Source organism: Myxocyprinus asiaticus, chromosome 2 (assembly GCF_019703515.2).
Source record: "Myxocyprinus asiaticus isolate MX2 ecotype Aquarium Trade chromosome 2, UBuf_Myxa_2, whole genome shotgun sequence".
Taxonomy (NCBI): domain Eukaryota; kingdom Metazoa; phylum Chordata; class Actinopteri; order Cypriniformes; family Catostomidae; genus Myxocyprinus; species Myxocyprinus asiaticus.
The window spans coordinates 35,615,786-35,629,632 of NC_059345.1; the positions used below are offsets into that span (position 1 = coordinate 35,615,786).

General features: G+C 39.1%; 1 protein-coding gene across 1 annotated transcript; it reads right to left on the reverse strand.

Moving 5' to 3' along the window:
• Positions 1 to 6,790: 6,790 nt before the first annotated feature.
• Positions 6,791 to 9,085, reverse strand: ctrb.3 (chymotrypsinogen B, tandem duplicate 3). Its single transcript, XM_051655407.1, has 7 exons — positions 8,954 to 9,085; positions 8,582 to 8,685; positions 8,363 to 8,442; positions 8,178 to 8,262; positions 7,777 to 7,957; positions 7,353 to 7,486; positions 6,791 to 7,260 (listed from the first exon to the last, which is right to left on the reverse strand). The coding sequence occupies exons 1-7, from the start codon at positions 9,003 to 9,005 to the stop codon at positions 7,099 to 7,101; spliced, it is 798 nt and encodes a 265-aa protein (XP_051511367.1). The 5' UTR covers positions 9,006 to 9,085; the 3' UTR covers positions 6,791 to 7,098.
• Positions 9,086 to 13,847: the final 4,762 nt, after the last annotated feature.

Sequence of the window (13,847 nt, forward strand, 5' to 3'; positions counted from 1 at the left end):
CTTCAGATGTGCAATTTGTACGTTTGTATCTCATGTTTTCTTTACTTTTTGACACTTTATTTTATATTGCTACAGTATATACTGTACATCACTATGTGTCTGTGTTATCTGTCTTATGTTCTGCATTCTGAGCCTTATCATAAGTATTTCAATGCCCAGTGTACCTGTGTAGGCTGTGTAAATGACAAATAAACTATCTTGACTTGACTTAACAGGGGGGATTCATGTCAGCAAAACAGAAAATCTCTGTCAAATAAAGAAACAGGTTAAATTGGAGGCTTTGTGCTGTCCTCATTCCACATACTTGCTTAGTGATTCTTTGGGGACGGAATGAGATGGATGATCTACCTACTCTCTAAACAAGGTTTTCAAATTACCTCCTTTTGTTTTTCCTGAACATGTACACACCTCTCCCTAGACTCTTTTTCTCAATATACTTAATCTCTTCAATTGACATGTTTGTTATTTAAATGCCTCTTCTTTAAGCTTTTAAGCCTGCTTCACTTTCTGCCTCACAGAATTTGTCATATTCAAGTTTGTCTCTGAAATCCACATTGGTTTGAGTTGTAAAAGCATTTTGGATGTGTTCAACTCTATTATAAGCTTTCTGAATGGCCTACAAGACCTGACAGTGTCTTTTGATGATACTTAAATCAAGATTAATAAAAGGGATTCATTTTACTTTGGATTGTTTCTAGTATTTTTTCAGTAGGACATTTATAGTCTTATAATGTTTTAGGTGTGAGAAAGTATCACAATAGAGGTGATTAGGCAAAGATTAAGAGGGCTGCAGCAGCTTTGAACTATTCATCAACTCTTCATTCAGCCTCAGAAAACTGTTGGAAATTACATTGGATATTGCATCTGAAATTACTACAAAGCTGTAGACTGCTTCAGAAATCTGAAAGCAAATATCGGTGTTCTCCATTAACCTCAGATATGTCATTGATGAGAAATTAATGAAGAAAATAATTAACAAGAATGGAAAAGGAAGGCTGCCAGACTTTGATGCTGACATTCCTTGAAGTATTTTTTTCCCTCAGAAGGCAAAATGAGTTTGATATCATCTGATTTTATTATTTGATATAGTAAAAAAAAAAAAAAAGGAAAAAAAAAAAGAGACAAAATGCGCAAATGAATAATAATAATAATAATAATAATAATAAAGAATATAAGTGTGGATGGATATATTCTTCAGCCATAAAACTATAAGCGTTAAAAAATAAATAAAGATGTCTTACGCTGAGTGTTACACTTTATAGCAATGTATTACTTAAAGTCCTGTGAACTGCCTTGATGAAGAGTTTCTGTGGTAGGTTCTATACTACTCTAACTACTCTTGGAACTTGGCAGTGCATTATTGCTGACTATTGTAAGACATATTGCTTTTGATGTTCCTCATTTGTAGGTATAAGTGTCTGTTAAATGGATTTGGCTGTGGACTAAATGAATGGCCACTGCTCAAGCGGTAAGTGGTATTCTTCCAAGGCCTGTGCCCACTGCTTTTCATCAAAGACTACTGGGTGAACAAAGTCAAGCAGAGAAACGAAATTATCTTCCGTCTGAAAACTGTCAGTGCAACATTTCATGAGGATAATACATCAAAGCTGACAAATGACACAAGCAGACAAGATATGTCTGCAGTGAATTTCAACAGCTACAGAAAATTTCAAATGACATACAGTATATTCAGTAATACAGTATTTACATAAGATATTATTTACATGACAGTGGGTATATATAGATATAGCTTATGCATTATTGTAACGTTACATCACCCCTACTCCAAACACTCCCTTCAGATTGTTCCCCTGCACACTCCTGTCCATGAGGTTGCAGCAGTCCAAATCTGATTTACAATATCTACATTGGACCAAGACCCTGTAAATCTGGAAACATTTCAGAGCCCTACCACAAACTCACAAACGTATCTGCGGTGGGTAAAAGTATATATAGTTTGCTATATCAAAGTATAGCAAACTGTCTTTACCCCAGTAGAGCTGGCAATCTGAAGGCATGTCCTGCTGACTTTGGTGGTTTTTATATTCTCTTGTTCACTGAGGCACCTCAGGTCCATTAGGCCACACGTTATTCCTGAGGGTGGACTCAAACTGAGATAAAAAGTATAAAAATAAATAAATAAAATAAATAAATAAGAGAGAGATAGAGAGAGATTGGATGACAAAAGAAAAAGTGAGGGTGAGACCCAAGGCAATTATAAAGCGTAGATAGAATGATATAAATGAAATGAAAGAGAAATGGGATACATTGTATTGAAGGAAAGGATGGGGACACCACACAAGTACAGTAGTCTCCTCGTAAAAAAAAAACAAAAAACAATTTGACCAGACAAAAACAAAAACAATTATTTTTGGGGTCAATCATAACAAATTTGTTAAAATATAAAACAATTTAGGTTGCACTTTAATTTACAATATTTGTACTTTCAGTAGACTTAGGTAACTACATGTACTTAATATGGGTTACAGTTAGGGTTAGATTTAGGGTTAGTACCTAGTAATTACTATTATGAGATACCCACAAACAGGGAGGGTCGCAACTACTAATTTTTGAGGATGTATGCAACACCTACATTTGCGCCCCCCTTTCGGTCTCCGGGTTGGGGGGATGTCCCCTTTGAACGTTATCACCTTCCTATGCGTTGCATACATTGCATTTGAGTCTCTGCCCGTAAGTTTGTGAAAAAGTTATTTCTGTAACGTCAGGTTTTTATGCTTTTTATTTCTCTTTTTTTCTTTTGTAGTAACATTGTACATTTTGGCATTCATGTTTTATTGTTAAGTAATATTCTATAAAACAGGGTTGCTAAAGCAAATTCTAATTTTTTACTGAACAGGATATTGTGCTTATTATGCTTTTGTTTAACTTTTTTTCTTTTGTAATAACTGATTGTACATTTTAGTTTTAATGATTTATTATCATGTAATAATCAATTAAACAATATTGCTCAAACAATAAGAGATTTCACAGAACATGTTATTATGCTTTATTTGACCTTTTTCATTTTTTAATAACTGACAATAAATTTTAGCTTTCATGATTTAAAATTAAATAATAATCCATAAAATTGTGTTGCTAAAGCAGTGTAGAGCAATTCTTGAGTTCAATAACTAAAACAAGAAATTTCATAGAACATGGGACATGGAAAATACACTCAGTGGATATTTTGCCCCGTATTGACATGATCAAGGCTCTCAAATGGTCGCTGGTGCATGGACCACAAAAATGTGCACATTTCCAAGTTCTTTACTAGCGAGTCTGTCCTGAGCAGTGGCTGTGGCAGTGAAAATGGTGTGCCTTAGTTTCAGAAAATGAATCCAAGGACAGTAGATTACTTAAATGTTTTGCTTTATCATTTCTGTACAATAAGGCTGGACTCAAGCACATTTACTGCCAGTTCTTATTGCACATACATGTACACATGGATTGTGTATTGTTAACTGTTTTCCCACCTGTGCCTGTTCGAAGTTTGTAGAAAAACCATTGTGGCTAATTTAATTAAATGCTCTTCAGAAATCTATAAAGAAGTTTTTAAGTACATTTCCCTACTTATTTTATTTAAAACAATATTTTTAATACTTTTTTTTATTAATTGTAAAATCCCTTTTGAAATGTCTAAATACTTATAATCAGAAGAACCAAAATACAGTCATGTATCATGCTGATACCCCTTGAATCCCTCACTGCGAGAGGTTTATGCAGAGCCACAGATAGCATTATCATTCCATGGTTGAGTGCCTCCTCTTTCATCCCACTCAGATGGGCTGGATCCTCTCGATATTGGGATCAGTTAAGGGGAAATTGGTAAGAGGTATTCTAGTTTGTCTTTCATTCTAAGTCAATCCAGCATTCATCAATAGCCCTTAACGGCAACCCGCTTGATCCTTGATGCCACCCAGTCCCTCTCCTATGCCACAAATTGCCAAAAAAACAAAAACAAAAACATAGAATCTTCCCAAGAAAATACAATAAATTAGGTTAAAAAGTGTGATTCGAAATAAAATCATCTTATTCTACTAATCTCCAATGTTCAGTTTCACTCTGGATGAAGTCACATAAAACTTGATGACGTGTGCAAATATATAAAAAGCAAAGTTCCTGAATTGTTTGGATTTGATTTTGAGTGACACTCTAAGGTGACCTTCACCTTAAAATTCCTCCCTGAAGTATGGCCTTTAAAAAACAAAAAAACAAAAACAAAAGAAAAACACAAATATATATATATATATATATATTATTGTTTGTGTTATTCAACCCTAGCATTTAGCACATCAGATGAATTTCCTTGAATATAAGAAGTGGATGATGGGGGTTTTGTAACTGGCTCTCATGACACCCTATTTATAATGGCCTTTGAGCGTCATTGTAGAGAAAAGAGCTCTTCCTATTGTATCATTTGTCTCATCCATTCCCTTCATTTTTGTTTTAGCTCTCTACATCTCTCTGTGAAACATCAGTCTTCACATTTGTGTATGTGTCTACAGGAGGATCTGGAGGTTGCCATAGAGACCTATTATATGATGATTTACCTAAAATTTAATAGGCTGCTATATTTGAACTGTATGAACCTCAATTCACTTAAATATGCTTAGACAAAAACAATTTATTTTTTCATCTTTTATATTTAACTAAGAAATAACCAAAGAATATCTGGGAAAGGACATTTTTCTATATAAAATGATTACATTGATTAATTGCTCTGTCAATCCATTAAATTCACAGAGTAGAACTAATTCTCAGTTCTCAGTATTTACTCCAACATTAAAAATGCATGCATAGTACAAAACATTATTGCTGAATATAAGCTTCCTAATCGGGCAGCAATTCGAGTAATTAGAAATCAAGTTTTGTGTGTTGTGAATCTTTAGCGCCCTCCTCTGTCAGAGATGCGTATTAAAAGTAAAATACTTCTTGTTTTGTGTTCTGTGGTCTCACACCATTTGCTAAATTCAGTATCATTCTAAAATTAAATGTATTATTTTTTAAAGTTACAGTAACAAAATTCGATCAGAAGAGGGACATCTCCTTTTAAACAGAAGAATATGTGATACCTACATAAATGTCATATTTAGCTACCATAAATATGCTAAGCTTTCTGGCAAAGTTTGTGTAACTGAAGTTTATAAGTATTTATCAGTGCTATGAGTTTTGTAGTTCCCCTAAGGCAACTTTGAACCCCTTTGTGTACTAACCTTATTTATTGTTCAGAAAAAAAAAAAAATTTGTCATTATTTACTCACCTGAATGTCACTCTAAACCCATATTACTTTTTCTTTTTCTTTTTTGGGACACAAGGAAAAATGTGAAAAATCTTCACTCAGCTTTTTGCCATGTAATGAAAGTGAATGAAAAAAAAAAGAAAGAAAGAAAGAAAAAAGCAATGGATACGACTCATGCACTACATTCCAAGTTTTCTGAAGCCATCTGATCCGTTTGTGTGATGTACAGACCAACATTTCTCAAATCAAATCATTAATCAACTCCCGTTTGCAGCACCCAAATCAAATATGGCAACTATGATGCAGGTTGGACGTCAATAACATCAAACCTAATTTAGTCTGGCATGTATCATGACTGAACATCATGACATCAAACCTGCGCCCACAGTAGTAGTCACCATATTTGATTTGGGAGCTGCAAATTTTAGTTGCTTTGATTTGCGAGTGCAAAACTTCTTACATTTCGGTCTGTTCATCACACATAGTGATTGTATGGCTGTAGAAGAGCACACGAGTCGTATTGATTACTTTTACTGTGGACTTATGGTGTTTTATTTTTTGTTTTATTTCATTCACTTCCGTAACATGCAAAAAGCTGAGTGAAGATTTTCACATTTTCACATTTGTGTTCCACACAACAAAGAAAGTCATACAGGTTTGAGGTGACATTAGGGTGAGTATATAATGACAGAATTTTCATTTTTGGTGAACTATCCTTTTAATGTAAAACCTTTGGTTTTTAACTTTAAGTTTACTTTGTCCATTTAGGCTTAAATTTATAATATCGACAGCAAAAATAAGAGTCATTCCCATTTATGTCAACTCATATCAGCCATAAAAGAAGAAGAAGAATTATTTGTAAAATAAATAAACATTTAGAGGACATAATGCTGGAACAATCCAATTAAAAGATTAAAATTAAAGACAGTGATCTGAATAGTTATACTTCTGAGGTAAAGTGATGTAGCTAACTTGTTTTCGATTCATTGTGTTTAGAATTTGTCGTGGTTTCCTAATTGTCTAGTTCCTGGAATGCTGCTTAAAATGAGCGTCTGCAAGAAGATTTACAGTAAGAAGTACTTTTCAGGGACAAGAGAAAAAATATTCTGAACATTACTGTGTAAAGCATATCACATTAAGTTTTCTTAGATTTGTAGGCCAAGTTGATCTGAGAAACCAACTTCAATTTTCTTTCTCACATGAATGTCTGTAGCAGATATTTCACCCCAACATATCAACAACAGCAAAATCACCTCAACCACACAGAGTGCTGAAGAGGCTTAGTAAAGTGTGGCAGTGCCAATGCTGTTGTGTGAAATGATTACACCCTTCAAACACCCTGCTCCAGTGTGTTTGAGATTATGAATAATGTTTGATTTATGTTAAAAACAGAGTTATGTCATTTATTGAATTTGGAGTAACAGCTGTTTCATTCTGTTCTGTGTGATTTAACTGGTCTGAATAAGAACAGCAGACACACAGACACACACACACACAGACACACACACACACACACACACACGTTTATCAGTAAATAATGAAGAGAAGGCTTCTTAATGGCCAAATCATTTAAATTTAATACACACAGGACATTTAACAAAAGCCATTTGCAGTTGTTTTATGGTGGAATTTAATCACCAATGCTCTAGCTACTGGCAAACATAATTTTTCTTTATTATTCAGCGAACTGACAGCCCTAAGAAATAGAAACAATCTTCCTCTTCCTGGATAGTTGCTTTGTGACCTCTGCAAAATCAAATGGTCTGATACAGGAATGCTGTTTTATTTGGTGCTTTTAAAATGAAAGGTGCTGTTCAACAATGTCAGTTTTCAATGTCCATGAAATGGCTTTGTGGTTTTAGTTGGAAGCCAGAATCTGGTCCACCCAGTCACGGAGCTCGGTGACACGGGCATACACACCAGGCATATTGGTGTCACAGCGGCTGCTTCCCCATGACACAATACCTACCAGCGTCCACACATCATTTATCTGACACACCAGAGGACCACCAGAGTCACCCTAAACAGACAGAAGGAACAGAGAGTTGTGAAGAGAGAAGGGTAGAGAGAGAAATATAAAGAGAAGGAGAGAGAGAGGGAGGATAGTCTTACCATGCAAGAGGAGGCACCAGCAGCACCAGCACAAATCATGATATCACTGATGTTGCTTCCCCAGTAGTTCTTACAGTTTTCATTGGACAGCAGAGGCAGAGCAGTCTGCTGGAGTTTATCTGGGGTCAACAAAGCTACAGAGAGAAGAGAGAGCAATAATAAAAAAAAAAAAATGTTTTTGCCATACATTACAAACAGTTACAGTAAAGAATGTGATTAGAGCTCAGTTTCTGACAGAGTTAATTGCTGTTGCATTTTCAGACATATAAAAAACTTAATCTATGCATATATTGTACTTTGTCATGATATCATTTGCATAGGTCTGTCTAAAGCCTTTTTTTTCCTTCTTTTTTTAATACTGATCTACAAAACAAAGGTATGCCAGTATTATAAACTGTGATTATATTTTAGTCAGATTTCCAACCATTGTATCTGGTGACCCCCCAACCAGAAGTTGCACAGATCATGCCAGGAGCGAAGACATCTGAAGTCTCAGCAAGACAGACGGGAGAGACTTGGGCTTTCAGGGTGGCGGGGGACGCCAGCTTGATCAAGGAAATGTCATTGTTGATGGTATTAGGGTTCCACTGAGGGTGGGTGAACACCTGTAAATTAAGTGATTGCTTCATAAATGTCATGTTTTTAGAGACACTCTCTGTAAAAATGATATTTCAGCTAACCTAAAAAAATTTGCTTTATGCATTAACACCCAAATTAAAGGGTTTTTACTAGTGTCTTTCTGTCCTACATGTTATTTAAATCCTCAGTAGACTGTTGTGATGCATAAGAGACTGTGTTGAAGTTTCATAAGTTTTTGAACCCTACTTTCTCCACTTTCATAGTTTGCGTGTCCTCCTGGGTGTTGCTGCTTCCCTTGTTATGCTCTCCCAGGATCACACGGTGACTAGTTCTGCAGATAAGCCACAGAGATTCATTTATCCACATCAAACACAATATTTATCCACAGTTACTGTAATGACTTCACAGTCATTAGCTATAATTAGTTTCACCTCACATTGCAGTGAGCAGCAGTCACAACCCAGTACTCATTGATCAGGGAGCCACCGCAGAAGTGCCAGCCAATGAAGTCCTGTAACAACCAAAAAATGAAACATAATATATATATATATATAAACGTTTTAAGGAGAAGACTAGTTACTACATTACAGTGCCTCACAACAGAAATCTGGAAAATATGGCTTAAAGATTTGTAAGCTAACATTCTGTACCTGCAAGGAAACCTGCCAAGGCCAGGAATGAGGCACTGCCTCCTCACCATTCACAATGCGGGCATAGCCAGTGATAACGGGTGGAATGGCAGGAACGCCACAGCCTGAAGAAAAGTGATTAAGGGGAATAAGAAGAATGCAAGAAGCATTTTTGTAAATGCTGAAATTTAAAGAAGCCAACAGACCAATGTTTTACCAAATGCAAACAGCCTCCAATCTCATTTATACAGAAGTATTATTACATTCAAGTTGAAATTGAGAGGAAAAAACATAACCAATCTTTATAAAACAAAGTGATATTCAGGCATGAACCTAGCTTAGTACATCCATACTGTGAAAACAGATGAACATTAAAAAGATACACTTTCTCACCATAAGCTGCACTAATAAAGGCAAAACAGGACAGCAGCCACAGGAAAGACATTGTGCAGAAGAGCTAGCATTATTGGGAGCAGTAAGCCCTATTTAACACTAATCCATGATCCCACATTTACCAATGAGGACTTGTCAACCAGAGAAGAATGGTCAAAAATTAACCTAGAGACCCTGCATCATCTGCTCATCACCTGTGCAGAATCCCATGATTCTCACCACTGTATTTGAATAGTGCCATTTTTAACAACTATGTTCTGTTCTTTGTAAACTGAGCAGTACTTCATGAAAGTGTTATTGAATGAACAAAACTGACTGAATTTAAGTCTTTTTATTTTGATGTGACAGAAAAGGTCATTTCAAAATAGTATTCTAAGTAATGACAGAAATGGGATCATCTGAATCGGCAGGTTCATTTGTTTAATTTGATATAACATTCACACAACCTTTGCATCTAACATATTTAAAGAAAACAAGCAATGTCATGAACAGGTGTAGTGGGTTGCGACACTATCTTCCAATGTACTGTACTTAACCCACACAGATGGCACAAAATGGGAATGTTTAGGCCATTCGCCTCATGTGTGAGAGTGACTTTCTATATTATGAATACAAATTTGTTGTGTAATGGCAACATTCTTTGTACTTGACACTAATTAAAACCATTTAGGAATTAGTAGTAGGTTTTATAAGCTACTTTAACATGTAGTCAGGGTCCAAAATGAACACTCACAAGAGCCAAAAGCGAGTAAAACTTAGCTTTGGTAAGTAAATAAAACTGACTTACTTGCAGTAATTTTGTTAGGAACTGATACATAAAAAAACAAGTTTAAACTGAATTTCAAGAATGATAATCTGACCCGAATCAAATTCAAGACCAAAACTGTCTACTAAGAAAAATATCTGTCATGACAGAAGAGTATTCCAAGAACATTCACCTCAGTGGAAAAGTTTGTCTAGAATACCAAAAGACAGTGGCGAATTCTCAGGGCCAGCAAAGCCTTCTCTGCTGGCCTAACATGCCAAATAAATAAATATTTTTCATCCTTTCATTCTCAATCACCTTTTTGCCTATGTATTTTTAATCGCTATCCACTCTTAATTAATCTACAAACAAATAGAGAAAACGAAAAGTTTATCCAGTCAGAATTTATTCGTTGATGCTTACAAGCGAAGTGTGATAACTGTTTCACAAATCGCATGCCCGAAGCAGTGCGTGAGTCTGAGCTCCACCCCCTCAGGCCTTCAGAATTTCTTCAGAATCCCTCAACAGTGCAAATGAATGAGCAACTAAAGTCAGATTGTCAGATACATCAGCAAATCAGATTGATTTATTTGTTCTTGGTGGGTGTGATCTTTAGGATATGTCCCAGCGGAGGCCTTCTAGCTGGCCTTGAGTGACGCAATCACGCTTTAAGTGATGTACGTAATTCAAGAGCGAAAAGCACGAGATCAAGCTGACAGTTGGCTGACATCACTGCTGGTGTTGCCGTTGAGAAAGAGATCCTTATGGCTTTACAAACCTGAGATGTTCTGCATGACCATGTGATTGCTTAATTTTTTAAACAGCAAAGGAGGACTGATTTTCACTTCAAGTAAATTGGTAAGTGCTTTTTGCATTGTTATAGCAACATCAGGAGTTTTCTAAGTGTAAATTAGGCTGCTTGAGCATTCAGTGTCGGATCAAGTTTTGAAAAGTAGTGCTACGTTACATTCAACTCGGGAAGTCGGATTTTACAAGTCGGAAGTGCAGTGGAATGCATTTGAAGTCAGAATTGCAACTTGTAGACTTGTGCAGAAATTCTCAACTCCGATTTCGCCAAGATGCAGGGGCATGATGTCACACAAACATGTCGACACTCAGGGAGATATACAAAGTAAGTGATCAAAATTGACTTTATTAAGTAATATCGATAAATGAGTTCGTTTCCACATTACATGTTATTAAAGCTTGTTTAACATTATAATCTCTTTTGATAATCGTACACCTGAAGCACAAATGCTAGCGCTGCAGCATTGTTTATCAGTTGGGTTGCTAGGAGACATCTCTAATGAGAGTCAAACCCCTGCTAAGCTAACGGGAGCATTGCAATTTTGTTTCCTTAAACGTCATCTTCCGAATATCGGGGAATGGAATGCATTTATTGTCAGAGATATCAAAAAGGAATATCCATCATCCAACTTGAATGGAACGCAGCATAACCGTGTACCCTGATGAAACAAAATTTATTGCAAGCAACATTTAAATCGCAAATATTATTAGATTGATTTTTCCAGGTATTACAGACATCCTTAGTAGATTCATATGAAAAATTATGATTTTTGAATGTCTGTTTGGGAGACGTTCATTTCACAAAACAGTCATGCTGCAGTTAAATTAGGCTTGCTTGAGCATTAAGTGTTGTTTCAAGTTCTGGCTTTCGTGTCTGGCTTTTCAAGTTAGCTGTGACATAATGTATGCTGCCCAAAGGCATAGTGTGTCTTATTCATTGTGAAACAGTGTTTTCTTAATGGCATGAATCACAATGAAGGCCTAGACTTTAAATGCAAGGCTCGCCACTGCCAAAAGATGTTTGTCATTAATAAACAAGGGGAAAAAAATCACAAAATAATCACACTGTCAAAGGTACAAATATATATATTTTTTAAAATATTGCAAAATACAGTTTCAGGGCTGGTAAGAATTTTTTTTTACCTTCATTTTCTCAATTCACCAGCTATTAGCAGGTTGACAGAAAGTCTGTAGCAAATAAATATGGTTACCTATCTGTCGCTCACTCGACGTTGTGTCGATGTAGTGACACTAGGGGTCAGTCATGGGAGCCCGAGACACCTCTGGTCTTTGATAAAAGGCCAGTGAAAATTGGCGAGTGGTATTTGCATGCCACTCCCCCGGACATACCGGTATAAAAGGAGCTGGTATGCAACCACTCATTCAGATTTTCTCTTCGGAGCCGAACGGTCATGCTCACTGAGCTGAATTCTCACGACTGTTCATTCACCTCTGCTGGATCTGATGGCGCATTTCAGCGGCTTCTCCCTCCTCTGCACTGGTGCACTGCAGAGAATGCCCCTGGGCGCTTTGGCAGAAAAAAGAGAGTATATTTTCCTGAAAGAGTATATTTCTCTAAAAGAGCGGCACACACGGCACATCTTTTTAAAGACGTGCATTTTTAAAGATGACTTTCCGATTGTGTGTTATTCCTGGTTGCGGTCATTACCTCTCAACTTCAGATGGTCACGATCGCTGTCTTTCGTGTCTGGGCGCGACCCACACGGAGGCAGCATTCGTGGATGGTTCATGTTCTCACTGCGAGAACATGACCATGGCAACGTTGCGGTCACGGCTTGCTTTCATGAGAAAGCAAGCCACCCCAGCAGCTCCTCGCCTCGGTCCTTCTACCTATGGGTTTGAGGCCAGTGCGGCTAGCACTGAGGGCGATTTGGGGACCCCAATGGGACCGCCTCCGCCGGGTATCCCCCCACGGACCTCCCATTCCCCAGCATGCTCATCTGCCCCGATCGGGCTTCCGGATGACTCTGACGGCTCGTCTCACGGCGAGTTCGACCTCTTGTTCAGAGCCCGCGAAGCTGATGAGTTCTTGAGCGCAGCATCAGAGAGCGGGCTTGTCCAGTCGGACGCAGAAGCCTCAGCTGGGCTCCCCCCTTCGGGTACGATTGCCCAGTCACAGGCTGATGCAGAGATGACGGACATGCTTTCCCGGGTGGCCGCGAGCGTCGGGCTAGAGTGGAACCCTCCGCTCTCCCCTGAACCCTCACGGCTCGGTGAATGGTTCTTGGGCTCGCAGTGCCGCTCAAAACAGCCGTGCCCCACTCCAGTGCCTTTCTTCCCAGAAGTGCACGAGGAGCTGACAAAATCATGGAGGCACCTTTTACTGCCCGGTCTCGATTTCTCAGTTCCCCCGCCCTCACTACACTTGATGGTGGGGCGGCCAGGGCATATACGGCGATTCCCCCAGTGGATAAGGCACTCGCAGTGCACCTATGCCCGCAGAGCGCCGCCAACTGGCACGGACGCCCAAAGCTCCTGTCCAAGCCCTGTAGGTTCACGTCGTCCCTGACGGCCAAAGCCTACAGCGCTGCTGGACAAGCCGCCTCTGCCCTGCACACCATGGCTCTCCTGCAGGTCCACCAAGCCAAGGCGCTAAAAGAACTGCACGAGGGTAGTTCCGCCCCAGATCTGATGCAGGAAGCGACGAAGGTCATGGTGCGGTCTCTCAGGCAGATGATGTCCACATTAGTGGTCCACCTTTGGCTCAACCTGGTCGAAATGGGTGAGGCCGACAAGACACGGTTCCTTGCTGCCCCCATCTCCCAGGCTGGCCTATTCGGTGACACCGACAAGGACTTTGCCTGGTTCTTGCCCACCGCAGCAGACACCACCCGTCTCACGGCCGGCTGCCAAGAACTCACGAAAGGCTTCAAAGCGCCCCTGAGACGGGCGAACCAGGGTCGATGAAACCCACTGCCTTTAGAGCTGGAAAGAAGACCACTCCATCCCCCGGTGGAGGGCCGGATGGAGAATCTTTTGTTGCCTTTTCATTTGATTTCGCCGCATGCCCAAGTGGCTGCAGTACCCAACAGTTCAGCAAAAGAGCGGTTTCCTCCTTCCTTGGGTCACATACCCAGTGTGCACGGTCGTCATCACGACCACCGTCCACCTTTGTTCCCTTGCAGGATTGGCACTCCAGCGGCGGTCTCCCTGCCCCTGCGTGCCCAGCTGTGGCACACATCCACCCCCCGATGTGACAGTCTCCATGGGTTGTGAGGACAGGCCTCTTCCTCCTCCGTCCCAGGTGGTCATAAGGAGCCAGGTAAGTGCTTCGATGTCCCTAGACTCAGCACGGCCACGACAGGGTATGGCACCTCGAGC